Source organism: Malaclemys terrapin, chromosome 8 (assembly GCF_027887155.1).
Source record: "Malaclemys terrapin pileata isolate rMalTer1 chromosome 8, rMalTer1.hap1, whole genome shotgun sequence".
Lineage (NCBI taxonomy): Eukaryota > Metazoa > Chordata > Testudines > Emydidae > Malaclemys > Malaclemys terrapin.
Window position 1 is genome coordinate 105,344,149 of NC_071512.1, and position 27,963 is coordinate 105,372,111.

At 51.0% G+C, this 27,963-nt stretch overlaps 1 protein-coding gene across 4 annotated transcripts in view; it reads left to right on the forward strand.

Moving 5' to 3' along the window:
* Window positions 1-10,446: 10,446 nt before the first annotated feature.
* The window catches only part of LOC128842148 (vitamin D3 hydroxylase-associated protein-like), a 39,376-nt gene continuing 21,859 nt past the window's right edge, over window positions 10,447-27,963 (forward strand). For 3 of the 4 annotated variants that reach the window (XM_054037914.1, XM_054037915.1, XM_054037912.1), the window contains exons 1-7: window positions 10,448-10,828; window positions 12,525-12,638; window positions 16,265-16,408; window positions 19,255-19,388; window positions 21,573-21,779; window positions 24,003-24,043; window positions 26,010-26,134. In XM_054037914.1, coding sequence (XP_053893889.1) covers window positions 10,619-10,828; window positions 12,525-12,638; window positions 16,265-16,408; window positions 19,255-19,388; window positions 21,573-21,779; window positions 24,003-24,043; window positions 26,010-26,134 — 975 coding nt within the window. In that variant the 5' untranslated portion in view covers window positions 10,448-10,618. Of the gene's footprint in view, window positions 10,829-12,524; window positions 12,639-16,264; window positions 16,409-19,254; window positions 19,389-21,572; window positions 21,780-24,002; window positions 24,044-26,009; window positions 26,135-27,963 lie in introns of all 4 variants that reach the window. The other variant, XM_054037916.1, reaches the window with a different exon arrangement.

Here is a 27,963-nt window from a genome sequence, read left to right on the forward strand (position 1 = left end):
GACATGGAAAGCAGATTAAAACCGAGAGCAACTCGTCCCTGTGCTGGGGCTCCCAGTCCTGGTTGACCAGACTGATCCACAGATTAGCCAATAGCAGCAAAGCTCTTGGTGCCCAGTAACTAGTTCAGTGCAATGGACAGACTTGGCTGTGATACCACTTGGGGTCGGGTGTTCAGCTCTTCATCTACAATAGAATGTGAGCGCTGGAGCTGGTTGGATGTTCTACAGCCACACTTAAAAAAAAAGGATTTTTTTTGTCAAAACTGTTCTGTTCTGTTTGATTCAACCACAGAAAATGGGAAAACAAAAAAATTTTGGTTTAAAATGTTTGGCTTTCAAAAACTGATTTTTTTTTTAAGGAAGACTCCATTTTTTTTTTTAAACTAAAAATGATCTTAGAAAACCAACCTTTTTTCGGTCTCAGGTTTGCATTGAAAAAAATTGGAAAAACTTTTGCAGGACATTTTGAAAAAAAAAACCCCCACAACAACATTTCCTTCAATTCCCATCAAAGATATTGGCGCTCTTTGGAGCCGCTCTCGTTGGTACCATCTTATTCCAGCTTCCGCTAGAATTCACCAGTCACGGGGAGCAAAGCAGGCCTAGCTGTTCTGCTGGCCAGACTGGCTGTTGAAGTCAATGGGAATCTTTCTGCTGATTTCAGTAGGCCCAGTAAAACCAAAGGCTGCAGCCTAGAGCCAGGTTATGGCTGTAAGGAAAAGTGGTGAGGTTTTGCCTTGTCGGTGGATCCCCCAACTCATTCACCAGGGAGGGTTCCATGCTCTGGGCATTTGCCTACAATCTCTCCCTGGTACTTCTATAATCTAGGGATGGGGGTATTCACCCCCACACTAGCCCTGAGTGGGCTGATGTGGGCCAGAAAGGGCCCATTCATCTTATATGTTGCACCTGGAGGGCAGCGAGTGGTTGATAAAGATTAATTGCAGCTGAAGCCAAGATGGGGCAGGAGGGAGGCTAGGATTATAAAGCCAGGAAGTGAGAACTGGAGAAGGGCTCTGCAGTTACTCTCTGGAGGAAAGGGAGTTGGTCAGGGATAAGGAGGACGTCCGGGGGCGGAGTAAGTCCTGGGCCTCCTGTCCTGGCCTAGGGAGATTGGCAAGAGGCATGAAGTAGGCATGGGGAATAGACCATGGTAAACCCAGACATAGAGCAGGAGCTCGGAAGAGCCCAGGGAGCAGGACTGAGCAGGCCTGGGTTGTAGTGAGAGGGTCTCTGGACTGGAACCAGGAGTGGCGGGTGGGCCCGGGTTCCCCTACCACCCATTAGGAAGTGCACAGGATCCAGAAGTGGGATGAAGACTGTCCAAGGTGGCATCCAGACAGCTTGTCCAGTGGCACATTGATACCTCAGATGCTGGAAGGGGAGGCCCCGAGTCCCAATGAGGGAGCGCTTTGAGTCATGAAGAGAGAGAGACCACGACGGGGCAAGATCTAGCCAGGAGGAAGTGCAACTGGCCCTTTACAGACACCATCACCATAATATCTGAGCACCTCCCAATCATTAATGTAGTCATCCTCACGACACCCGTGTGAGACCCGGCAGTGCTATTATTATTATTATTATTATTAGGGGGAGGGATAGCTCAGTGGTTATCTCCATTAATTTAAATTTATATTTTAAATGTATCCCCATTGTACAGAGGGGAAACTGAGGCAAACAGAGGCTACGTGACTTGCCCACAGTCACATAGGAAGTCTGTGCCAAGGCGGGGCACTGAATTTGGGCCTCCCACATGCTTAGGGTAGTGTGCTAATCACTGCCCCATCCTTCCTCTCAACCCTGGGAACAGGGGATGGATGACTTGACCCCTCCACAATAGCTGTGCCCTGTGAAGCAGTGACCCCAAGTTCCCTGACCCAAATCTGTCCCCCCACCTCCCCTCCCAGACCACGATGCGCACACAGTAAAGCCAGAGGCGGTGTGTGAAAATGATCCCAGCTTTATGCCTTGCCCAACGGGATCTCTCACTGGCCAAATCCTGAGCCCAGCGCCCCGTGGTAGCAGGGCTGCTAGAGCAGGTCCATGAGATCTGGGGCTAGGACGTCTCGGTAGAGTTTCTGCACAGGTAAGGGACTTCCTGTGCCATTAGCTCATGGGATACCCTGGGGGCAGGGGGCAGAGAGTGCTGAGGGACTCCTCCATGTTGCAAGGTTGGACTGAACTGGGAGGAATCTCTGCCGTGATGTGGTTGGAATCATGGCTATGACTCGCGTGGAACTGGTGTGTTTGCAATGGTGCTGGCAACCCTTGGGTAAGGCTAGGAGCATGTGAGTGTGTGGCTGGGGAGTGAGTGGAAAGGGGAGCAGGCGCTCAAGGTTCCCACCGCCGGTGATGGCCACTGCTGCTTTCTCTGCCACTGAGGGGCCAAAGAAAAGTGCTGCCGTAGGGCAAAGGGATTGTCTCCCGTCTCTCGCCAGCGGCCTCACTCCGACAAGGACTCGAACCACCCCAAGCCTGGAGCAAGGTTGACGTCCCTTCCTGGCAGCCTCTGGTGTTGCACTTGCTGGACATGAGGCGTGCCCATGGCTGACTCAGTGGAGAGCAGGAAGGAATAATTGGCTGACCCCATCTAGCTAGAATTCTTGGCTATAAGGAATGTCAGTGGGTGGATTTAGGGTTGAGTCACAGACAGGGAAGCTGTGGGGGCTGGGGGGGGGGGCCTTTGCGTTCAGGTCCTGAGCTCAGTCTTCCCTCTCTTTGTACCAGAGGGAGCTGAGAACACCTTGGAGGTAACATGCTAAGTCCCTGATTGATGGGGAGGTTTGTATCACTTGTGAATGCCCCCGACGCACACATCTGGCTTGTTTTTTAGAGTAGGTCGACTGGTTCTGAAGACAGCCAGAACAGCATGGCCAAGCGGGCGCCTTGAGGAGAGGCCTTTGTGAATGATGGGGCGGCTGGGGAGATGAAAAGGGGAGTTAAAAAAGGAGACCTTGAAGGATTTCCTGTAAATAAACGGTAGCATGAATAAAATCACAGTGTGTCTCTGTTCTTACTACTACCCTTCTTTATTATTTCCATTACGGTACCACCCCTAACCCCCCGCCAGGATCAGGGACCCGTTTTGCAGGACACCGTACAGACATAGCAGTAGATGCTAACAACCGACTTACTCCTTTTGATCTCATTCAGCTTATGACTGCAGCAACCCCATTGGAAAGACCAGGCCATGGGTTGCCTTGCCTAGCGGTCGGGAGGAGAGGCTGGCTTAATGGTCAGAAGGGAGGAGACTGCAGGTGAGATAAACCATCTTAAACAAAGAATGCATCTTGCAGTCTTCTTTCCACCTTTTTGCTGGCCGGCCTGGCCAGGACCCATCACAGAGATCAAATCGCTTGGTTTCTTTGTCTCTTAAGGTGCAGGATAAAGATGGAGTCTCTCTCCTCCTTATTAATTTAACTGGGGTCAATACACCCTTCCCTTCAAACACAGCACTGGATTGGTTTATAGATAAAGGTAGAGATGGTTATAAGCAAATAAAAAGTGAAAACATACATCTAATAGTCTAAAACTTGTAGCCATCGCTACCTTGGTCTCTTTTACTTGGTGTCACTTTATCCATGTGCTCCTGTGAACAAACCTGTTTAACTTTTATTACAAACCAATCCAGTGCTGTGTTTGAAGGGAAGGATGTACCTCCCCTCCTCTCCCCATTAGTTAAATTAATAAGCTGTGATGCACTGATTCTTTAACAGAGCAGCAAACTGAGTATCTTCTGTGAATGCTGATGGTAGAGGCTGTACATGGCAGGGAAACATCCCTGAGGACCTCGGGGGCTGGAGTTCATTGATTGTTACCTGCGAGGTGAGGGCTGGGCCGGGAGAGCCTGGAGGCGTTAGCCGGTGAGGAAGACAGATGGGTGTGGCAGTGTAGTCTGAGGCTTTGGACCACTGCTGGATTGGCTACCAGTCTTAGATGTGTTTTCACTTGTATTTGCTTGTAACCAAAACTGTACTCAGCTTTTGGGGGACTCTGGACCAGGCCCTCAATTTGAGACAATATACAGAATCTCCTCTTTTTACCTTCAATTGGTTTCATTACTGTGATTGAAAAAAGAGAAGGTAAGATTAGTTTGTAATGCCCACGCCCCGGATGGAATCCCAGCCCTACTGAAGGCAACAGGAGTTTTTGCCATTGACTTCAGTAGGGCCAACATTTCACTCCCATCTTTGCTACCTCTTGAACAATCCTTGGGCTTTTCCTCACAGCCAGTACCTTTCACTCCCCCTCCAGTTGATTATGTGGTGAGAAGCCCTTCGCAAAGGCCTGTACTGACGGAACCTTCCCTTTATTGGAGGAGTTGTAAGTCAACAGCGCACTGTGGGATGTGTTCCGGAAAGAACCCTGGGCAGGTGCATTTTGGATCCAAAATGACTGTTCAAATCCCAAGTGAAATAGACCTCACAGTCCTGCTTTATTTAACTCACAGGAATGGAAGAACCAATGCCCGTGTTTCTAGCCAGGAAGCAGATTCTTTAGCCGGAAGAGCTAAGATCAGCCGGGAATGGCCAGGGAGGATGGATTGAATCAGCCAGCTTTATCCACCCATCCCACTGAGATGTATTCATGGATCACTGTTAGGACACTGGTTTGGTCTGGCAGGGGATAATAGAAAGGGAATTACATGTAGGTTATGCATTCCCAGTCCCTTCAGACTCAGCGTGCTAAGTACCAAGCACCTGAGCTGTGCAGAGACAGCTGGTCTGAAGAATCCAGTCTGCTGTGGGACATGGTGATTGCATTGAGTGCAATTATTTTTCCATTATCCACATCCAATCAAGTTCTGGTTAGGAACCAGCACTGCTTAGTGTAGGTATCAAACAGCTGGATTGCCCGAACTGCCTCCTTTCTCTCTTACCTCCCAGTGAAGGAGATGTTATGGATGCCATGTTGAAATCCCAGATCCGTTGTTCCAGCCTGCCAGTTTCGGTGCGGAGGAGTTGGGCTCTGATCTTAAACCCCATGGTGAGTCATCTAGACGTGCATCTTTCTCATTCCCTCACATTGTCGTGGCAAATGCTCAGAGATCTGCAGTAAGACAAAGGGTCCAGCAGATGGTGATAGGGGAAGAATTGCCTAGTGGTTAAGTTACTGGCCTAGGATTCAATAGGTGTGGACTCAGCTGGGGCAAGTCACTTAATCTCTCTGTGCCTCATTTCCCATCTGTAAAACAGGGATAACAATCCGGCCTTTCTCCCACTCCTATTTTGATTATAAACTCTTCAGGGCAAGGACTGCCTTTTACCATGTGTACAGCACGACGGGGTCCTGAATTTTGGCTTGGACCTCTCCACACTATTGTAACACACCTAATAATAAATTTCTTTGGCTTCATCGTGTTAGCTTTGTCAAGTATTTTAATGCGCCATGGGCATCAAATGTACTTTCTTTACAGGGAGCACCTGAGTGCATCCCTGTATTTTGTTAAAATAAACACTATCTTTCAACGACAGTGAACATGTACAACACGCTGGCTGATTAGCGGGCCAGCTGTTGCACTTTCGTGCTGATTGCTTTAGGGACGCTTTAGGAATGACTGCCAGGAATAAATCAGCGAGGCTGCTTGGGGAAATGTAAAGACCACGTTTTACATTTGAAAATTTGATCTCTCAATAGTTTCCTAAATGCATCTTATACGGCAAGTGTTTGCCTCCGTATTTGCATTGATGGCTGTTGTGAGATGTAAATGGATAAGCACTTCTGGATCCTCAGAAATGCATGCCATTTCCCCCAACCGGTATTACATTATGAATTTATATTTGTGATCATTTCCCTCATGCACCATCTGAAAATGACTCGTCTGCTCCGAGCCCTCCTGGGTCAAGCTCGCTAACTGAAATCAAGCTACAATAGGACAATAATAATCATCATAAACTTTATGGAGTCAGTGTTGGGTTTCCATGTCCTGCCTGTTGATGAACAAATTCTGGGCTCAATAACGCAGCTAAAAACATAGTTAAGGCACAGAGGTGAGAATGTCCTTTGTTGTTTGGAGTGGAATTTTTTCTGTAACAATCTGCATTCCATCTTCATATCCCTGACTGGTTCTCTGTGGTTTGGTATATCAGTGTGTGCCCTTTGTTATCTCTATGTAAAGCAGCTGGTACTCACCCTTGGTGCCGCCCCTAGACAAACAGTTCCTGGTAAAGCATCTAGGCCAATAGCTCGAGCTGGGAATGAGATAGACTTAGAAGAAGGGGTACATGTGAGTAGCAAAGAGAGGAGAAACACATCTGTTTTAAATTCTCATTGTGGTAGCTCCTCCGCTGGCGTAAATCAGCATAACTGCACTGAAATCAAATGAGCTAAGGAGCTGGCCCCTCGTTCTTGAAAATTCAAAAGAGAGCAGTGAACCATCCACCGGGAAAATCATATTACTGCTGAATAAATGGACCTCGGGTCCGATCCAGAGTCCGGCAATTGCTATGATTGCTCTGTTACCGGGCCAATTTAAAATCAAATTTCCTCTTAGTTTCTCTGAACTGCCAGCGATCGGAATGACCTGTGTGGAGTAGCGTAAGAGGCTTTTATTTCGGACTTCAGTGCCAGCCTCACGTTCAAACAGCTGTACTGAAATGGGGTATCTATGTAAGGAATAGTAAGAAAGGGCAGACCGTTCATTAGCTTAGAACATACCACGGTTGGATAGATAGCCCTGATCTGGGTAAAGCACGCTTCATTTCAGATGCTGCTTGTTAGGGCAGGATGGGATATGAAATAGGAATTCAGAAGCCAAATGGGACGCTGGGTTTCCATTTGTATATCGGTATCCAGGTTACTGTTGTAGCTCACAGCTCTGCTGGTGTCCCAGCTCCGGGAGCGCACACTAAGTTACGCGTGTATTTTTCAAGGTAGAATTACAGCAGGATTTCCACACTGGTCCTCTAGACCTTTATTCTACACGTGTTTTGACAGGGCCGGCTCTAGCGTTTTTCCCGCCCCAAGCAGCAAAAAAAAAAAAAAAAAAAAAAAGCCGCGATCGGCGGCAATTCAGCGGCAGCTCTATCGCCACTTCATTCTAAGGCGGCAATTCGGCGGCAGGTCCTTCGCTCCGAGAGGGACTGAGGGACCCGCCACCGAATTGCCGCTGAAGAGCCGGACGTGCCGCCCCTCTTCATTGGCCACCCCAGGCACCTGCTTGCTATGCTGGTGCCTGGAGCCGGCCCTGTGTTTTGATTGGCTTTGGCCTGGGGCCAGCAGAGCACCTCTGCAGGTGCTTAACTATAAGCACTTGCTTAGTCCTAGTGACTTCAGTGGGACAACTCAGGTGTTTAAAGTTAAGCGGGTACTTAAGTGTCTGCTGGGCTGAGACCTGCGGGTATTATGTAGAGGTCTGCGGGTTTTCACGCCCTTTTAAAATAGGGGTGGAAGAATAACATGGAGATTGTAGTCCCTGGTCTGAAATTTGCCCCATTTAAGTTTGAGGGTGTTAGTGAGACCTGAGTAATGCATAAGCTTTGTGCTACTCTTCTACACAGGGGTAATTTCATCCTGGATGAAGCTCTTGCAACGATCCGTGGCCAGACTCTGCAGCCAACAGATGGCAGCAAAACAAGGACTAGGACTAGAACTCAAGACATGTGGCTTGAAATACGGAAGCCTCTGCCCAGGGAGCACAGGGAGAGCTGTCATTATACTAAACTGATATATTCCAGCCATCCAATAGAGGTGGGGTTGCCAATTTTGGTTGGATGTATTCCTGGAGGTTTCATCACATGACATATGTTTAATTAAAGATTAATCTTCGATTCCCGGAGACGCCAGGACAATCTTGGAGGGTTGGCATAGAGGGGAGCAATACACCTACACACAGATCAGTTAATTTACACATTGTCTTTATATCAGAGAGGTAGCCGTGTTAGTCTGGATCTGTAAAAAGCAACAAAGAGTCCTGTGGCACCTTATAGACTAACAGATGTATTGGAGCATGAGCTTTCGTGGGTGAATACCCACTATAGAAATTAAAGAGCTTAACACACAAACATCTATTCAACTAGTGTGTGCTAAGGAGACTAGACAACAGAAGGCGCTACCATAAAGGTTCATTGTAAATTGTGCCATGGAGAAAGTTGAGTGAAAATGTTTACAAAGTGACCCAATCAAGACAAAACGTACAGTTGTGTTCCTGGCCCTTGTTACTAATGTCGTGCTAGGTTTCCGAAAGCCAAAAATGTCTGGAAAGAAAAGCTGGTCAGGGATTTTTTTGACAAAATGATTTTTCATCACAAAATGCTAATTCGTCAAAACTGAAACGTATTGGGTCAGTTTAGATGAACATTTGGTCGGGAAAGTTTTTTCAGGGCCGGGCTGGAGTTCCTGAGAAAGACCGAGACCAACCCCCTGCTCCCAAGCTTGGTAAGTCACCTGAGATGGGGATACTCAGCTTCAAGTCGCTGGTTTGAAGGAGGCAGAGCAAGGATTTGAACCTGGATCTCCTACACCCCCATTGAGTGCCCTAAGGGCTGGGCTATAAAGTCAGTGTAGGGCTGGCTCTGTCCAGTGAATATTTAATTATTTATACCACGTGGAACACCTCCAACACGAGAGATCCTATAGCACAAGGTTTTGCACTTGGGTCTCCCACATTGCAGTGGCCATTCTGGGGTAGAGCTCCCTGGTGTCTTCTTTCTGTTTGTGGAGCAAAATCAACTGTCAAACCCCAGTTTGTGGCAGAAGAGAATTCTTGTTTGCTAGCCAGCCCTACGTGAAAGTGTCCTTTCCTTTTCTTTGTTCGTGCTCTTTGTTTACTTTGTGCCTCTGAGGCACCATTCTAGTGAGCACTTGTGACGGGGAGTAACTTGACATACATGAGTAATCCTACTGAGTTCAATGGGAGGACTCACATGTGTAAAATTATTCACGTGCACATGTGTGCCGGATCAGTGCTTCCATTTGCACTCCCGTGCTTGAAGTTCGGCATGTGCTTAAGCATCTTGCTGGCTCAGGGCCTTAGGTGCTGATGCAATGTGCATCAAGGGTTTGATTTAGTTGTGGTTGGTCCTGCTTTGAGCAGGGGGTTGGACTGGATGACCTCCTGAGGTCCCATCCCACCCTGATATTCTATGATTCTATGAAGGTCAGTGAGAGCCTATCCCTTGACTTGAATGGGCACTGGGTCACCTGGAGGACTGAGCCCAGAGCTGGGGGTCAGGAGGGCGTTGGCTCTTATTCTGATTCTGCTACTGACTTGCTATTTGGCCTCGGGCAAGTCCCTGCACGTCTCTGCCTCAGTTTCCCCATCTGTGAGATCAATAGGGATAATAATACTTGCCACTCACTTCCCAGGGATGTTGGGAGGATGAATTAGTTAATGTCTGTCCTGTGCTCTAGGCATGGGAACAGCAGTATAAATTCGAGGTATTACTTGTTTGACTGTGTTCTGTGAACTTTCCAGGTCAGTGAAAAACCTCTGGGAGCAGAACATTGCCCTGACAGCAATTGCATTTTCTCCTTGTGAGGTGGGGGTGGGCAGGGGGAATCAGCAAATAATGAAGACTTTCGATGGGGGCTGATGTTTCACCGCCACTTTGCTTACACAGCCGCTTCTGTGCTGAAATGGATCATATTAAAATAAAGCAGATACATTTCTCCCTGGGAATTAGGCAGGTCCAGAAAGGCTAATGCATGGGGTGGGGGGAAAGGTTACATTGTCCTTCATCCTTGGAAGGGAAGCCTTTAAATGTACCTGAATGGGGGGAGGGGGATATTGAGAGGGAAGTGGGGGGTTGTGCTTTGTCTTAGGCTGTATTTTGTAGCTGTTGGCAATTCTGGGTTAGGCAGAGCCGCCTGAGTGACCCAGTTAAGCACCAGTTAATGCTGTGCGCCCCCTCCTCCCCCAGGTGGCGTGTGTGTATTTGGGGAGGGGGCTGAGTGTTAGCCATGAGTGGCGATCCCATGGGAGCAGGGCTCCTGAGGAAGCCGTGGGAGAGAAGTTGGCTCAGGGCGTTGGCTGGGGATACTGGGCTCCTATGTGCATAGACTTTTCCTCTGCTTCTGTTCTTCCCCAACGTGGGGGGAAATCCATGAGTGGGGTCGTACCGTTTCCAGCAGGATCTGATCCTTTCCATGGTCTCCTCTAAGGCCACAAAGGGGGACTGGGTGTCAGCACTGGGATGAGAATGCAGAAGATCCTGTTGCCTAGATCCGCGGCCTCAGCCCACTCGACAGCCTCACCCCCGGGGTAAAAGTCTCCCGAATGCAACAGGCCAGCACCAACTTATGTGCCACTTTCATCCGCCTCTTCAGCAACTAGGTTCATAGGTCCTGTGCGGGCCTCCTGCTCGGGGGTGAAGTTCATTCTCCATATCCCGGGCAATCATTTCCTAAGCCACAAGGACTACGCAGATGTCAGCTTTGAACTTTCAACCCGTTTTGGAGCTATGCAAGAGCAGAAAAAGCATCTGAATGAATCTCAACGCTTGGAAACACGGGGGGGGTTGCCCTCGCCCTGCCGGTGGGTTTCATTTCCAGCCGCTCCGGGTTGGCGGATGCTGCGTGGGGTTAAAGTGCCCTGCCTCTGCCTTGCTTTGACATAGCATCTGAGTAGCCTGGAATTATAGCAGCTGCTCCAGGGTCACAGCGCCGAGCGGGTCTCACTATGACCCTAGATACGCTGAGGCAACTGCTACCTGAGGTGGAGGTGGGTCCTCACCTAGTCTCAGCCCTGCTCGGCAGCTCGGCTGCAGCCATCCTGGTACTGAAATGGATGGGGCAGAGACGGACGCAGAAGAAGATGGAAGAGGCGAGGAGAAGGAGAGAGCTGGGTTTGGGGCAAATGGAAAAGGCTGTTCAGCAATTTAAACAGCAGGTAACTTTCCCCAAGCAGGGATTCAAGTCAGTCTTGAGGCGTGGGTCTAAACTGGTGGTTCGTAACCTTTACTGCCGCCTGCACCCCTTTGGGTCTCAAAATATGTTCTCGCACCCCTCAAACCTAGATATATTTTTGTTTGTGTATTACAGTAATTGTTTAAAAATGTATAATGTTAATAAATACACAGGTTTGATGAAACAAAGTAGTTGCACTTTATGGGCCTGTGCTTAGTTTGTGTTTTCAACGATTTACTATCTAAAAAAATCTGGCATGTCTCGCACCCCCAAAAAGGGCACCTCGCACCCGCAGGGGGTGGGTGCACCCCTGTTTAAGAACCACTGGTCTAAATTGTCCCTAAACTCCTTCTATAGATCAGTATTCCTCCTCTCCAAATGCCCAGAAAAATCCACTCCGTGAGTTATTAATTATTATTCTTTTATTATGATTTATTATTTGTATGACTATAGTGCCTAGTAGACCCAGGCACCCCTTTGTGCTAGGTGCTGTGCAAACATAGAACAAAAAAGTCCCTGCCCCAAAGAAATTACAATCAAAGTAGAAGAGAAGATAGAGCTGGGGTAGCAGTCAGGAGATATGAATTCAATCCCCTGATTTACCACAGACTCCCTATGTGACCTTGGGTAAATCTCATGAGCTTCAGTTCCCATCTGTAAAATGGGAGTAATGAAACTTCCTTTCTGCCACCCTTTGTCTGTCTTGTCTATTAACATTAGAAGGTCTTTGGGCTACTGAATGTCACTCAGTGTTCATACAGCGCCTAACACAATGGGGCTCTGATTAGACCCGGTTGGGAATTTTTCAGCAAAATGCTTTTCCATCCACAAATGCCCATTTGTCAAAACCAAAAGGTTTAATGGGAAAGAATCTGTTTCAGGGAATTTCCCACTTCCAAAAACTTTTTTGCGGAGTGGGGGGAGAAATGTTTTGAAATTGTTGAAACGTCCTGTTCTGACATTTTCTAAACCAAAGGTTCTGTCTTTCGGGTCAAATCCCATTTTCACTGCAAAATTTAAGTTAATTTATAGTACAAAAATTAAAGAAATTAAGTCAAAAGGTCAAAATGAAATATTTTGATCAACCGGAACGGAAATTCTTTTGGATCATCGGTTGGTGACAATTTTTGCAATTTCAACTTTTTGTCCTGACTCGAGATGGGACATTTTTTGCAAATCTTGCATGTTTTCCTAGGATGGGGAAATTGTTTCTGGCCCAATTCTAGCCCTTTTCTCCATAGAGAAATAGTAATAAGTTACCTCCCTGAGCTATTTCTCTGTATTTATTTCACCACTCCAGCAACCATTCTCAAATATAACTTATCTGGAGAGTAAATAGACCTGGTTTGTATTTGCAGGTCGAGAAATGTGTATTTGTGTTTTATTTAAAATCCAGTTAATAAAAACACAACAAAAGTGGGCAGGGCTGCAAAACTGAGGGCTCATCCCGGCTCCGCTGAATCGTCCTGTTGGCCTCAACTGGACTACTTGCAGATGCAAAGGTTGGACCTCGGAATATTTAAACCAGTTTTGGCTGGCCCCTGTACTTGTAGACACTTAACAGCTTATCCCTTCTTAGATGGGCTCAGGACCATTGCTATATGGAAGAGAGGCCACTGGGTGGCTGGAGCATCCCTCTCTCATCCTCTTCATAATGACTATAAGGCTTCCCCTTGCAGAACCCAGGGATACAGGCCAGTCACATCCTCTCCCTGTCGCTTGTGGAGCTGGCTGAAAAACTGAAGGAAGGTTCCCTGTCTCCAGAGAGCGTCCTCTACACGTACATGGACAAGGTGAGCAGCACGGGTAAAGAACTAAGTGTGATTTGCTTGACTTTTCTCTTGCGTTCTCTGCCTGAAGTCATCCTCGTAGCCCTGTAGCATCCTGGACCTCAGAAACTGCTCAGACATCACCGGTGATCAGCGTGGTGTGAGACAGATAGAAAGATACCCACCAAAAAGATACCCACCCAAAGCTGTATGCTTTGAGATTCCCATTGGGTTGGGGGGGAACGACTCCATGTAAATCCAAAAGTCCATTATTTACTTGTTTATGGACCACAAAGGATTCAGGACTGTCGAGGAACATTTTAAGGGAGATTCCATAATCAGTCCATTGAAAGAGAACAGAAGACTGATGGCCTGTCGCCCCGGCCCAGGGAATAAAACAGTGCCCTGCCTGAGCCTGCTTCAGGCCCGTTTTCTCAGGGCTTCAAATTTATTTCTTCCACATAACATGAATTCAGCACATCAACCATCCCTTCCACCCTAACCCAAGGTCTTCTGCAGGGGGCCACTTAAACCTTACAGGTCCTTCTCTACTGGTCGCTGGCCTGGGTCACACCTAGCTCAGAGCCTGCTGCAGGAGCCAACCTGCTTCCTGTAGCTCTCCAAATACTTGTATTTAAAGGGGAACAGGCTGGTCCAAAAAAGGAGCAGGCCACCCTCTTACCCAACCCCCGTTTCCTGGGCCTGGAGTGTAGCTGTGGCGCATCACACTTCTCTCCTTCTTACCAGGCAGGGGAGCAGGGCAGAGGATAATTCCAGGGTTCTTCACCCTCCTTTCTCCCTTCCCAAGCCCGGCACTGCACAGGGGAGGATCAGAGAACAGACTGAGGAATTTGTCACACTGCCTTGATTGCCTGCAGGGGGGATAGAAGCAGAAGTGGGGGGCCGACACAGGCTAACGGGGTTCAGAGGATGTAGGCTGGGTGGGAGGCAGGGAACGAAAGGTCTTTAACCACTCAGCCCACTGCCTTTCAGACCCTGGAATAGAACCCTTGAGACTTACCATCCCTGTGTGAAGTCCATTGGGAAAGTGTGTGACTCATCCCCCTTTAGTGCTGGTGGACACATCAAGGATGACAACCTACTACTGCTATTAGTTACTCCATTAGCTTAAGTGGCAGAAGTCTGAGTGATGGATTTAAAGGGTCTACCTCTGCGGATGACCCATGTGAGTGGCAATCTGATACCCCACGATGGAATTTTTTTTTTTTTTTTAGTTCGCGGTCTGAAAAACCTAGGAAATTACATACATACATGCACACAAAAACTACCTTAAGAACATGAAGGTTCTTGCCTTAATTTTGGCATTTCCTGACTTTTGAATGCTTCGCTTTGCCACCTTCACGTTCTTTTAGCAGAAGATTTTTTTAATGTAATAATGTATATTTTTATTATTATTTGTATAATAAAGTGTCTAGGGGCCCCGTTTTGTCTAGGGGCCCCAATTGAGTTTACAAGCTAAGTAGACGCAGGGTGGGAGGGGAAACTGAGATACAGTGAGAGGAAATGACTTGCCCAAGCTTCCTGACACTAAGTGCCCTAACCATTGGGTCATACTGTCTCCTCAATAGAGTGATATACACAGGCCATAAGAGATGGGCGTGGGGGAATATAAATTCAGCCTGACCCCTGAGCTGAGTTCCCTCTATTTACTTATTCCCAGTCTCCTGATTTCCTGTCCCTCCTCTAAGTTAACTGAGATCTGTGTGTAGTTGGGGTTACTTCGAACACAGTAAGGTTTAGTGCACTAGCCATGGACTCAGTCCCTTTGGCAGTTTGACATGGCCAAGCCAGATAGCCTTTTATTTCCTCCTCTTAGTCAGCAAGTAACAAGGTGGCTGCCTGGTCAGGGGTTGTGGCCGGTTTACAGATTACGTAGAAATCATAGCAATGTAGGGTTAGATGAGACCTCAAGAGGTCATCTAGTCCATCCCCTCGTGCTGAGGCAGATTTAAGTCTACCTAGACCATCCCTGCCAGATGTTCATTCTGCAAGAGGAAAAGGCAGGACAACCTATCTAAAAAGCAAATATTAACCTACCAATATATTTCCCCCCTATTGGAGTGTATGCAAATATTAGTAAGATGAGACATCAGCTGGGAAGAATCCAGGATTCGTTCCCAAGGCACTGAGCTGGGACTGAAGAGATCAGGGTTCCGTGCCCAGTTCTGCCATAGACTTTGGGCAAACCACTTCATTTCTCTTTCTGCCTTGGTTTCCCCATCTGTAAAATGGGGATAATAACCCTTCCTTTTTCTCACCCTTTGCCTGCCTTTCCTATCTAGATTGTGGGATTTGGAGGCAGGGACCATCTCTGTGTGTACAGTGCCTAGTCCATCAATGGCTATTAGCCAAGATGGTCAGGAACCCAACCCCATGCTGTGGTGTCCCTAGCCTCTGACTGCCAGGAGCTGGGAATGGGTGACATGGGATGGATCACTGGATGATTGCCTGTTCTGTTCATTCCCTCTGAAACACCTGGCATTGGCCACTGTTGGAAGACAGGATACTGGGCTAGATGGACCTTTGGTCTGACCCAGTATGGCTGTTCTTATGTCCTAGCACAGGGGTGGGCAAACTTTTTGGCCTGAGGGCCACATCGGGTTTCGTAAATAGTATGGAGTGCCAGTTAGGGAGGGGGTCGTGGCCCGGCCCCCACCTCCTATCTGCCCCCCCGCCCCCCCGGACTCCTGCCCCATCCACCCCCCCCCCGCTCCCTGTCCCCGACTGCCCCCGGACCCTTGCCACCCCATCCAACCCCTCCTCTCATTGCTGATGGCCCCCCAGGACCTTTGCCCAATCCAACCATCCTTTCTCCCTGCCCCTGACTGCCTCCAGAACCCCTGCCCCTGACTTCCCCCTGCCACGCCATCCAACCCCTCCTCCTTCCTGACTGCCCCCCGGGGACCCCTACCCTATCCAACCACCCCTTCTCCCTGTCCCCTGACTGCTCCTGGACCTCCGCCGCCCCATCCAACCCCTCCTCTCATTCCTGACGGCCCCCCCAGGACCCCTGCCCCATCCAACCATCCCTCCTCCCTGTCCCCTGACTGCTCTCGGAACCCCTGCCCCTGACTGCCCCCTGCCACCCCATCCAACCCCCCCTCCTTCCTGACTGCCCCCCGGGACCCCTGCCCCCATTCAACCCCATTCCCCCCCTGACCGCCCTGACCCCTATCCACACCCTTGCCCTCTGACCCCAACCCCGAACTCCCCTGCCCTCTATCCAACCTCCCCTGCCCCCTTACCGCGCTGCCTGGAGCACTGGTGGCTGGCGGCACTACAGCCGGGCCACGCTGCCGCCGCCGCCACCACGCAGCACAGATCACCGGGTCGAGCCGGCTCTGCAGCTGCGCTGCCCCAGGAGCTCACAGCCCCACTGCCCAAGCAGGATGGTTCCACGGGCCGGATGTGGCCCACGGGCTGTAGTTTGCCCACCTCTGTTCTAGCATGATGACACCTGGCCTCTGTTGAAGGCTCTAGGAGTCTGGAATATCAATAATTAGGTTTCTTGTTGATTGGTTAGTTACTCTTTGCACAGCCTGTTGAAGGTATAAGGCGCTGTGGAAATGCCGTGTATCTAATTTTGTGATTATTTCTTAATGCCCCGTTCCTGGTCTTTCCACGGAAAGGCCTTGGAGGTGACCCGGGAGGTGAACTGCCTAAGACATTTTATTCCGGAGTGCGAGGAGCAGCTACAGGAAGTGCGAAGGCAGAAGGAGAAAGGGTTATTGTATGGCGTTCCTGTCAGCATCAAGGATCACATTGGCTATAAGGTGTGTCCTTTACCATTTATTAAATAGCCCATCACGAGATGGGGGGGGGGCAATACGTTAGATCGTATGTGGGCCGTTGAGTGAATAAGTAGGTGCAGAGGACAAGGCGTGGGCTCAGTTCACCTCTCACATCGGTGAAAGGATCTCCTCTGAGGTCAGTGGAGTCCAGCTTATAGGTGTAGTTTGACCGCTGTATTTGGGGGGGGGGCAAGGGGCTTAATACTATTAATAATAGGTATAGGTCTGTAATGGTGCGGGACTCGCCCCTGCGGCGCCTCCTGCTGGTCGTTGGGAATTAGCTCTTTTCCAGCCTGGGCGCCCTCTGCAGGCCAGTGTTCCGCTTGTAGCTGGCCCCGTGTCCCTCCCGGACCCCGGTGCCCCTTTACCCTGGGGCTGCCCCTGGCAATACCCCACCAGTCTCTATAGGTCTCCCCTCTCTGGGAAGCCCCCCAACCCTCTAACCCCCACCTTGCCTCAGTCTGGGCTACTGCCCGTCACACCAAGCCCCCGGCCCCTGGGGCAGACTGCAGTGTAAAAGCCGCTCATCATAGGCGACGGGGTTCAGACCTGCTGCCTTCCTCTGCCTCCCCGTGCCTCTGTGGGCCTTGGACCAGGCCCTGCAGCCTGGGGAGTTGCCAGCCTGGAGCTCCCCTGCTCCCCTGGCTCTCCCCAGCCCTGCTTCACTCCCAGTGCCCTTTCTGCAGGCAAATACAATTTATTAAACAGCAACTAATTTAAAAAAATAAGTTAAAAATGGGGAAGGTGAAAGGAAAACCCGTCACCCCGCTCTGTGGCACATCACAGGAACGTAAGGGAAGTTCAGTCTGTTTCTCACACGTCCCAGGCCCCTGCCCCGGCCCTGGCTGTGCTGCAGAGATGCTGCGGATCAGACACTTGCTCTGGTGGTGGCCACACGCCTCTTCATGCGCTAGGTGGCAGGAACCTTCTTCCCAGCGATCCCCCTCCAAGTCTGCAGGGCCTCTTGGCAGGAGGCATCTCCCTGTGCTGGGCCTGCTGCCCAGAGTCCCCCCTTGTTCTCCCCAGCTGCTCACCGCACCTGGCTCCAGACTGCTCCCATCCCAGCTCCATTTCCGGTTCCGGTCTGTGCCCTGGTCTGTCCGTGTCCCCGGCTCGCCGCCCGGGGCAGGATGTTGGCAGCAGCGCTGGCGCTGGCCCAGGCTGGCCTTAAAGCTGCTGCACACCCTGCAGTGCTGGTGCAAGCTCGTTTTGAGGGGAGCTCCACAACAGAGACCCATCCCACCGTTCGACCAAAGGATGAAGTGGCCCAGAACCAGCTATGTGCTTTTGGAGAGGATGTGGCTGAAATTCTGCCCAAGTACATCCAGCAAGTCCAGGCGACCTGCTTCAGGGAACTGGAGATATTTATCCATCCTGATGGGGTTGTTCCAATTCTGACTTTTCTTCGAGATCACACCAATGTCCAATTTAAATCCTCATCCCTGCGGCTGCTCTGCCTCCAGCTCCCTGGGCTGTTTCTCCGGTTCTCTCTGGCTGGCCCGGCTCTGCTCCCCAGCTCAGCTCGGGCCCCTGCTCTCTCCTTAGCTCGGCCCCACTCTGTTCCAGGCAATTCCAGCTCACACGGAGAAAGGGACCCCCCGGCCTCCTGACTCCCTCATTAGCCTGCCCTCTCCCCATTGTTCCTGGGGACTGTCAGTCTCAGGGTCTTGATTTCCCATCCACGCTACCTCTTCATTTTGGTACTGGGAGCTGGCCAACCAAAACGCCCCACGGAGTGTTAGTAAGGGGCCAGCAGTCCCCTTACGCATGGATGCCAGTGGAATCAGCCGCCAGATCACCTTGCCTTATCCTGGATCGGGGTCATTAGCATCATCTGAAAGTGGATCCCTCTGTTCTACTCACTCCCTATCTCTAAGGCAGTGGTCCCCAAACTGTGGGGCGCAGCCCCTTAGGAGGAGCAGAGGAACATTCAAGGGGGGCGGTGGGGCCCAGGAGAGCCCCCCCGTGGCGGGAAGGGAGTGTCACCCAGTCCCATTCTGCCCCCAGCTCCGCTCCAGCTCCAGCCCTAGACCCGCCCCCTGGCTGAGACCCTGGCTTCAGCTCCCAGCCCTGACCGAGGCCTGGCCCTGGCTTCAGCCCCCGGCCCTGGCTCTGCTCCTGGCTGCGGCACATCCCCAGCTCCTGGGTAGGGTTGCCAGGCGGCCGGTTTTGGACCAGAACGCCCAGTTGAAAAGGGACCCTGGCGGCTCCGGTCGGCACCGCTGACTGGGCTGTTAAAAGTCTGGTCGTGGCGCGGCGTGGTCCGGGGTAAGGCAGGCTCCCTGACTGCCCTAGCGCCACGTGGCTCCCAGAAGCGGCCGCCAGATCCCTGCGGCCCTTAGGCACCTGGGCGGCCAGGGAAGCTCCGTGTGCTTCCCGTGTCCTGAGTGCTGGCTAAGCAGCTCCCATTGGCCAGGAACCGCAACCAATGGGAGTTGCGGGGGCGGCGTCTGCAGACACGGAGGCAGCGCGCGGAGCCTCACTGGCCGCCCATGCGCATAGAGGCCACAGGGATCTGGCGGCCGCTTCCGGGAGCCGTGGTAAGTGCCTCAGCCTGGAGATAGTGAGTGAGGGTGGGGGGAGAGCGAGTGATGGAGGGAGGGAGGATGGAGCGAGCGGGGGGCAGGGTCTCAGGGTAGGGGTGTTCAGTTTTGTGCGATTAGAAAGCTGGCAACCCAACTCCCAGGTGCGGGGGGTCATACTGATTACATTTTGGGTAATGAGGCTCGTGATATAAAAAGTTTGGGGACCACTGCAATGTTTCTGGCTGACTGGAAAGGTAAGAGTTTGAAATGCGTCAACCGTTTTTGTGTTTCTCCGCCCCTCAGGGCCACCTCTCCACCTGCGGCTTTGTGCAACTCCTCAGCAGGCTGGAGCAAGAGGACAGCGTGATGGTCAAGGTCTTGAAGAGACAGGGGGCCATTCCGTTTGTACTAACCAATGTCCCACAGTCCTTATTCAAGTAATGTATTATTACAAATATTATCTGGCACACTTCTCTCCCTACTCAACAAGATAAAAGCCCGGGTCTAAATTAATCCTGGGAGATAATTGATGGGCTCTGCTGCGGTCCTTGAGCTTTTCCCTAAGCAATTCACGTTCCATCAGCTATGTATGGTCTCTAGACACAAAGCAAAACTACATCTACTCTCTGTCTAAAGTGGCTTCTGTCTGGGATTAAGGGAAGCAGCAAGAAAGAAAATAGAAATAGGTCTCTGGGAGAGAGAGCACTGTGTGAGTGTCTCCTGTAGTACAATCTGCAGCCGCCCTGAGAACAAAATGTCTCCACACACAAGGCCTAGAGGCTCAGATCTTTAAGGTACTCAGGTGCCTATCTGCCTCTTTAAGCATCTAACTCCACCATTTATGGGCTACTGACATTTTCAAAGCCACTGCTCCACTGCCACCTAACCTCGCAGATGCCTACATTTCTGCTCTTCAGCATTTTCAAAGGCACCAAAGCCCGGATGCCGCCCCACAGCTAACGAGCTGCTCAGAGCCCTTGCTCAAGCCGAAGCCCCAGGGGAAACATAGGGTGAGTGTGCGAGAGGTATTGAGTGTGAGCAGGAGACGGCGTTTTGGCTGCTGGGCATGGGCTACCTAAGCACATGTGACCTGGCTGAAGTGCCTAACTCCAGGAGAGGGTTCGCAGTTGAGGATTCTGAGCAGAAGGAGGCACCTATCTCTGGACTGTCAGCTGGGTGCACCAGGTAGCCACTTGGGCACCTGTAGTGGACATGTAAATTTCCTGCAATATCTATAGGAGATCGGAATGTATCGGGTTTGTGTATCATTGTGGGCCAGGCATTGTATGTGATTCTGTGTGGGAGGAGCACCACAGCTCCTCCAGGGACTAAGAACGGTGGGGGGGGGGGTGATTAGGTGGTAGTGCCTCCGGAGAGGTCCCACCACCTGGAGAGGATCGCCTAGACTGGTTCAAAGTGGTTTCTTCAGATACCAGACAAAGAAAGGACTTCTGGATAAATAGCCTGAGTTTAAACTGCCTCAGCACCTGCTTTCTGCTTCAGCCAACGGACAGGGCCTTCCGTCCAAGGAGACCCCAGTCCTTCCTGGGAAGGGTGGGAAGGATTTTTGGCCTATTGAGGCCCCATAAGACTGATGGGTGACCTCAGGTGAGCGGTTAGCATGCACGTAGGCGCTTTTGTATGTTTTCTCTGTAATGCTTTTACCTTAAGAATAAATGGGCTTGCTTAGAAAGAGCTGCGTGGGAACTTCTAAACATCGGCAGTTACACTGTTCGTAAGCCTTTGAAGAGGCAGCAAAGCGCAGATGGTGGCCAGTTTAAGCAGTCTGGCTTGTGGGGGATATCCCAGTATAGGCAGGGAATGTCGCCCGACTCTAGAACTTCCTACAGAGATGAGCTTACCTCCGTTCCTACCCATTTGTCTGGAGGGAAGTTCCCTGCTGTTGCTGCTATTATTTATTCCACCTGCGCATCCCGGGGAAAAACCCAGTCAGAAGAGAGAGAGAGACGCAGGTCTCTGCCCAAGAGAGGGCGTGGCTGGGGAGCCTGGAGCCTTGAGTGGGTGCCCTTGGTGGACGACAGAGGAGGGATACACCCGCAGTTGTCCTGAATTGTGACAGCGGCTACACGCCTCTTCTCTTCTCCCCCTCCCCTTGGCTTTTCACGCCTGGCTGGGCTTGGCAGGTCCTTGCTTGGCTGGCCGGCTTCTGAAAATCCCATCTTCAGGCACCTGGCTCTGCCCAGCTCCATCTTGGAGCTGCAGATTCCCTGGGGCAGCAGACCACCTGGGGGTTAGGCACTGCAACACAGAGCCCAGCAATGCCTAAGCCCCTTTAAAGATCTGGGCCCGAGTGACTTCAGATTGTCAGTGACAGTCCAGTGGTTGGGGTGCTGGCCTGGGGCTTGGGAATCCCGGGGCCAATTCCTTGCTGTGTCCTAGACCTTGGCCAAGTCAGAGAGTCCACCTGGGCCTCAGATTTGTTCTCCGGCATTGTGAGGAGACGTACATTAAAGACTGAGGCGCTCGCATTCAGATCATTATGTTGGGCAGAAAGAAAAATGTCCAGCAAACTTTCGAGTTACTCCTCCCTCCTGGCAAGGATGTGAAGTAGAGATGTGACTGTCCCCCCAGTGTCCGACCCGCTCCTTTCCTCTCTCCAGCTACGACTGCAGCAACTCGATCTTCGGCCAGACGGTGAATCCGCTGAACCACCAGAAAAGCCCCGGCGGCTCCTCCGGAGGGGAGGGGGCGTTGATCGCCGGAGGAGGGTCCGTCCTGGGCTTTGGGACAGATATAGGTGGGAGCATCCGCCTGCCGTCCAGCTTCTGCGGGCTGTGCGGGCTCAAGCCGACGGGCAACAGGCTGAGGTAGGTGCAGAGACCTGCCCCCCACCTGCTGAAGGGCTGCACTCCGTGGTAGGAGACCTGCGAGTGATGGTGGCTTTATTGATTCAGATGGAGCCCCTCTCCGTTTCAAGGCGTGTGCGGTACTGAAATCACATTAGTGACTCAGGGGGACAAAAAGACAATGGCTATCTGGTCACTCCAAAAAGCATTGCCCCTTTAGATCACAGGCCTTGTGCTTTTAGTACCAAATGTCGGGGGTTCCCCCGGGACCTCTTCCACTCGGAACCCCAAGAATTCAGTCCTCTCCCATCTCATCACCCAGGTTCCTTTCTCTGGCAGACAGCAATGCTACGCTGAGTTGATCAGATTCAAGCGTAAGGGGTGGGTCTGGGGCATGCCACACCTCCAAAGTTACACAGCAAACCTCTTCCTTTATATACACGTACATGTTACATGGCATTTACTCTGCATTGCATCACACGTTTTGGGATTGGCTTGATCACTTCGTAAGAACCAATCCCCGTACAGCACACACTCTCCATGCGTGACCTAGGCCTGGTCTACACTACAGAGTTAGGTTGATGCAAGGCAGCTTACCTTGGAAGTGGCTACACTTAAATTTCACTCCCAACAAAGTCACCGCCCCACTAGGCCAACTTAATAACTCCGCCTCCCCGAGTGGCGTAGAGTCAAGGTTGAGGTGGGTAGGCCGACGCGGTGTCAGTGTAGACCAGAGGTGGGCAAACTACGGCCTGTGGGCCACATCCGGCCCGTGGGACTGTCCTGCCCAGCCCTTGAGCTCCTGGCTGGGGAGGCTAGCCCCGGCCCCTCCCCTGCTGTCCCCCCTCCCCTGCAGCCTCAGCTCGCCATGCCGCCAGTGCTCTGGGCGGCGGGGCTGTGAGCTCCTGCTGGGCAGCATGGCTGCGAAAGCCGCCGGCCTGCCCCGGTGCTCTAGACTCCGGCCGGGCGGCGCGGCTGCCAGTCCTACTGCTCTGAGCGGCATGGTTAGGGGGCGGGGAGCGGGGGGGTTGGATAAGGGGCAGGGAGTCCCAGGGGGCAGTCAGGGGACAAGGAGCAGGGGGGGTTGGATAAGCGTGGGAGTCCCATGGGGCCTGTCAGGGGGCAATGGTGTGGATAGGGCGCAGGGCAGTCAGGGGACAGGGAGCAGAGGGGGTTGGATAGGGGATGAGGTCCCGGGGGGGCGGTTAGGGGCGAGGGTCCCAGGAGGGGGCGGTCGGGAAACAAGGAGCAGGGGGGGTTGGATGGGGCGGGGATTCTGAGGGGGGCAGTCAGGGGGCGGGAAGTGGGAGGGGGCAGATAGAGGGTGGGGTCCAGGCTGTTTAGGGAGGCACAGCCTTCGGAACCCCGATGTGGCCTTCGGGCCAAAACGTTTGCCCACCCCTGGTGTAGACACAGCATTGCTTATGTCGACTGTTACTAGATTTCAGGAGCCTTCCCACAATGCCCCACGCTGACAGTACGAACGTTACAAGCGCTTCTGGTGAGGATGCGCACTGTCGGCAGAAGGAGCAAAGTATAGACACACGAGCAATGTAATTACTGCGACAGCTGTGTGCCAACCTGTTCGGTCGCCTAAATTTTCTAGTGCAGATACGTCCTCACTCTTTATCTCTTCTTCGGATCCAGGCTTATTTTATCCATTGTTACCTTGTCCATTGTAAATGGGTCCCTTGGTGTTTGCCTTCATTTTAGCTAGTACAGAGACATTCTGTCTACAGCCTGCTGATCCCTTTACCTCCCTAATCCTGTCTCCCAAGAAATGTAATTACTCATGTCAAGCCAGGCCTACACCAAACACCCAGAATTCAAACCCCACTGATAGTTTTGAAGCAGCCAGATTTTGCTACATTCTTATCTGGGGAGAGATACAATTCATAGAATCATAGAATCTCAGGGTTGGAAGGGACCTCAGGAGGTATCTAGTCCAATCCCCTGCTCAAAGCAGGACCAATCCCCAACTAATTGATGGATTTCTCAGGATGTATCTTTCTGTGGTAATAATAATAATAATTAATAATAATTAATAATAACAGAACTTCTCTAGCTCAAAAATAAGTTGTGGGCTTGATGGAGGAATTGCAGGGTGAAGTTCTCTGTCTTGTGCTCTGCAGGAATTCAGATTACATGACCCTAAAGCTTGAAATCTATGAAATTCTGAATAATCTTGGGTGAACCGCTCCCTTTTAGCAACGTGACATGTTGTTCTATTTCTTCCTTTCACAGTCTCTCTGGAATTAGCGGCCCTATTGATGGGATCCTATCAGGTACATGAATTTTAAGTAACTTCCTCTTAAATATTGTGATGAACAAGAACATTAGGAATGAATCTTGATTAAACAGAAGACATCCTACTTCCAGGGCAGGGCTCTCAGCTGGAGAGTGCAGTGTGGTGGATGATTGTTTAATGGAATTTCTAACAAGAAGAAATTTTCAGAAGCTGTAAGTTCTTCCTAGAACTGAGTGAATTGGGGATGGTGGGTTTGGGTTGGTTTTTTGTTTGTTTGTTTTTTGGCGGGGGGAGGGCGATATTTATTTATTTATTTATTTATTTGGGATCAGCACTGAAACACCTGGGAAAAAATAGTTTTTTGGGTCAACCTGAAAGGATAATTTTTCAGTTTTTCTCACCTAAGAACCAGAAAAAAAAAAATCATTGCGGGTCAAACGAAATACTTCTTTTCTGTGTGTTTTTTACACTTTGTTTGTTTGTTTTTTTAATTTAAATCAACCTAAATTTCTAAACAAAACGTCAAAACATTTTCTTCTGAAAGGATCGAAACAAAACATTCAGACTTCTTCGGAAACTTGTTTCCCCATTTCCCCCCCCCCCCCCAAATAAAACGATGTGTTGAATGGGACCCAAATTCGGGACTGGTTTCGGTTGACCCCAAACTGCATTTTTCAGCAAATAAACTATGTGCTGAAAAAATGCCACCCAACTTTAGAACTGCCAGCAGAGATGAGCTTGCCTCAATTCCTACGCATTTGGCTGGAGAGACGCTCGCTGCTGTTGTTGCTACACCGCTACCCTAATATAATGCGACCTGATATAACACGAATTCGGATATAATGCGGTAAAGCAGTGCTCTGGGGGTGGGGGGGCGGGACTGCGCACTCCGGTGGATCAAAGCAAGTTCGATATAACGCGGTTTCACTTATAACGCGGTAAGATTTTTTTGGCTCCCGAGGACAGTGTTCTATCAGGGTAGAGGTGTATTTATTATTTGGATTGAAATAGCCCTAAGGGGCACGTCTACACAGCCTGTGGACGTGAGCCTTCAAGCCTGGGCTGACAGACTCAGGGTGAAGTTGCACTTTGAAATTGCATCTTGGTCTGGAGCCCACCTCCCTCATAGAATCTCAGGGTTGGAAGGGACCTCAGGAGGTCATCTAGTCCAACCCCCTGCTCAAAGCAGGACCAACCCCAACTAAATCATCCCAGCCAGGGCTTTGTCAAGCTGGGCCTTAAAAACCTCTAAGGGCTGGTCTACACTAGGGGCGGGGATCGATCTAAGATACGCAACTTCAGCTAGGAGAATAGCGTAGCTGAAGTCGACGTATCTTAGATCGATTTGCCTCGGGTCCTCACGGTGCGGGATCGACGGCCGCGGCTCCCCGTCGACTCTGCTACCGCCTCTCGCTCTGGTGGAGTTCCAGAGTCGACGGGGAGCGCGTTCTGGGATCAATTTATCGCGTCTAGACGTGACGCGATAAATCGATCCCCGATAGATCGATCGTTATCCGCCTAGTAGTGAAGACGTACCCTAAGTGTGGAGATTCCATCACCTCCCTAGGTAACCCATTCCAGTGCTTCACCACCCTCCTAGTGAAATAGTGTTTCTTAATATCCAACCTAGACCTCCCCCACTGCAACTTGAGACCATTGCTTCTTGTTCTGTCATATACATATATGTTTTTAGTCTCACAGCAAATAAGTTAATGACTTACTTAATTGGTTAATAACATAGTAAAAGCATCCTGACTGGTTAACAACTTAGATTGCAGCACATGATATTAAAACACTGTGTGATTTCATTATTAATCAAGGAGCTGCACTAAAGAGCCACTTGTGGCTCTCGAGTCCCTATCTGAGTATCACTGATTTAGTATATCCCGGGTCGGAGCAGGATTGTTCCATCCAGAGTTCAATCTCTAGGCGAAAATCGTTTTTTTTGCCACCTCAAATCCCATTGGTTAAATTATACACATGTTCTTCCATATTGATGCCAGTTACAGGAGCGGTAGGACCAATGGCGAGGGACGTGGACAGCCTGGCTCTGTGCATGAGAGCGCTCCTGTGTGACGACATGTTCCGCCTGGACCCCACCGTGCCGCCCCTGGCCTTCAACGAGGAGGTAGGTCATTGGAGAGTGAAGTAGCACTGCTTTCCTCAAGCTGTTGCTGATAGGATCTTCTCAGAGACCCGGCTCTTGAGGGTCTGTTGGAGGCAGGCAGTTGTTCCTATCATGCAGCCCGGAGCAAGCTTTAAATCCCCGTCTCTGTGCATTGAAATGGGCGCTCACCGTCCAGCACGAGTCCCCTCCTGAACAAAGCTTTCCAGGGAGAGGGACAAAGAACATTGGGGGTGATGGGAAATCTGCCCCAAAGGGCTTCCCGTTCCAGTGCACAAAGGCAAAAGCCGCCTGCAGAGATGGCCTGCAGCGTTCTCTCCTGGCTGTACAAAATGGCTGCACTTTCTCACACTGCCCGCTTTAAACTTCCCCTCCTGGGAGGAAGGGTTGGGCTGAAAGGAGGAAGCAGGAACATGGGAAGTGGAGAAGGTGGGGGGGAAGGAATGAAAAGGAGACCTCCACTAAGAAACCCAACCGAACGAACAGGAGTGTTGCCAGCTCTTGGGACTGCATCATGACGAATGCCATTTCGGCCCTGGCTGCAGGCAGTCCGGCGAGGGCATGAAAAATTCCAGCCGTCCCCTGATTTATTGAGAGCGCTTCCACAACACCCTGCCGCCCAGGTGTGACATTGGAGACTGGGAGTTCTCGACCTGGCTCTTCCATTGACATATTCATCTTTCCAGGCCCCTTGTAACCCTTATTATTAAGCAAGCCTCCAAACAGCTCCCTTAGGGGAGGTAACAGCCATTCACCCATTTCACAGGTAAGATAACGGAGCACTTGCACAAGGGAACCATGGGTATGTCTCCCCTTCAACATAAGTCAGTGTTTGAGGCTGGGCTCAAGCCTAACCCCCCTTGCATTTAGTCTACACTGCAATTGCACTAACCCAGGGCTTGCACCCAAGCTCCCAGAACCCTGCAGGGCTGGTGGGTCCAAGCTCAAGTTAAGCTATGACCCAGGGTCCTAGTCCTATTGCTTTGCAGTGTGGACACAGCCCCGCTTGACTCCCAGGAGTCAGCCGGATGTATCCCACAATTCCCTGGGACAACTTCCTTAGTCCTCTCTATCCCAGCAATCTGCCATCCACTCCGCTCCCACCCTTTGTGTGTCTCCCATTCCACCCTTTGCCCTCCCATTTGCCCCAAGCCAAGGGCTCTGTAGGCTCCCCATTCCCCTCTTCCCCCATGCTAAAGGTTTTGTGTGCCCCCATTCTCCCCGGCACCAGCAGTGCTGAGGGCCCCCCAATCCTATCTTCTCCCATGCCAAGGGTTCTGTGTGCCCCCTATGCCCCCCACCAGCAGTGTTGTGTGCTCCCCAATACCCTCTTCCCTCCTGCCACAAGCTCAGTGTGTACCCCATTCCCCTCCCACCCATGCTAAGGGTTCTGAGTGCTAGCCAATCTCCTCTTCTCCCAGGCCATGGACTCTGTGTGCCCCCCATTCCTCTCCCCTTCCCATGCCATGGGCTCTGTGCCCCCCATTGCCCTCTCCCCATGCCACGCCCTTTATGTGCCCCCCATTTGACCCTTTCCCATCCATATCAAGGTCCCCCATTCTTCCTTCCTGCCAGGGGCTCTGTGTGCCCCCCCATCTTCCCAATCCACTCTGATATCATTTCTTTCTGTCGGGGGGAGGAGGAGATAGGTCCAGGGGTCAACATTTTGTAACTGTCCCAGCTCGATGGGCAGTGTGGAGATATTAAGCTTTATTTTGCTGTTGTGTTTGTCATGTTTGTACGTTGGGGACTGGGAGTCGCTCCTTTAAGAACAGGGCCCAGTGGACTGAGAGCGCGTTTGAGATGGAGGCGGGGGGGCGCATTTGGCCTGT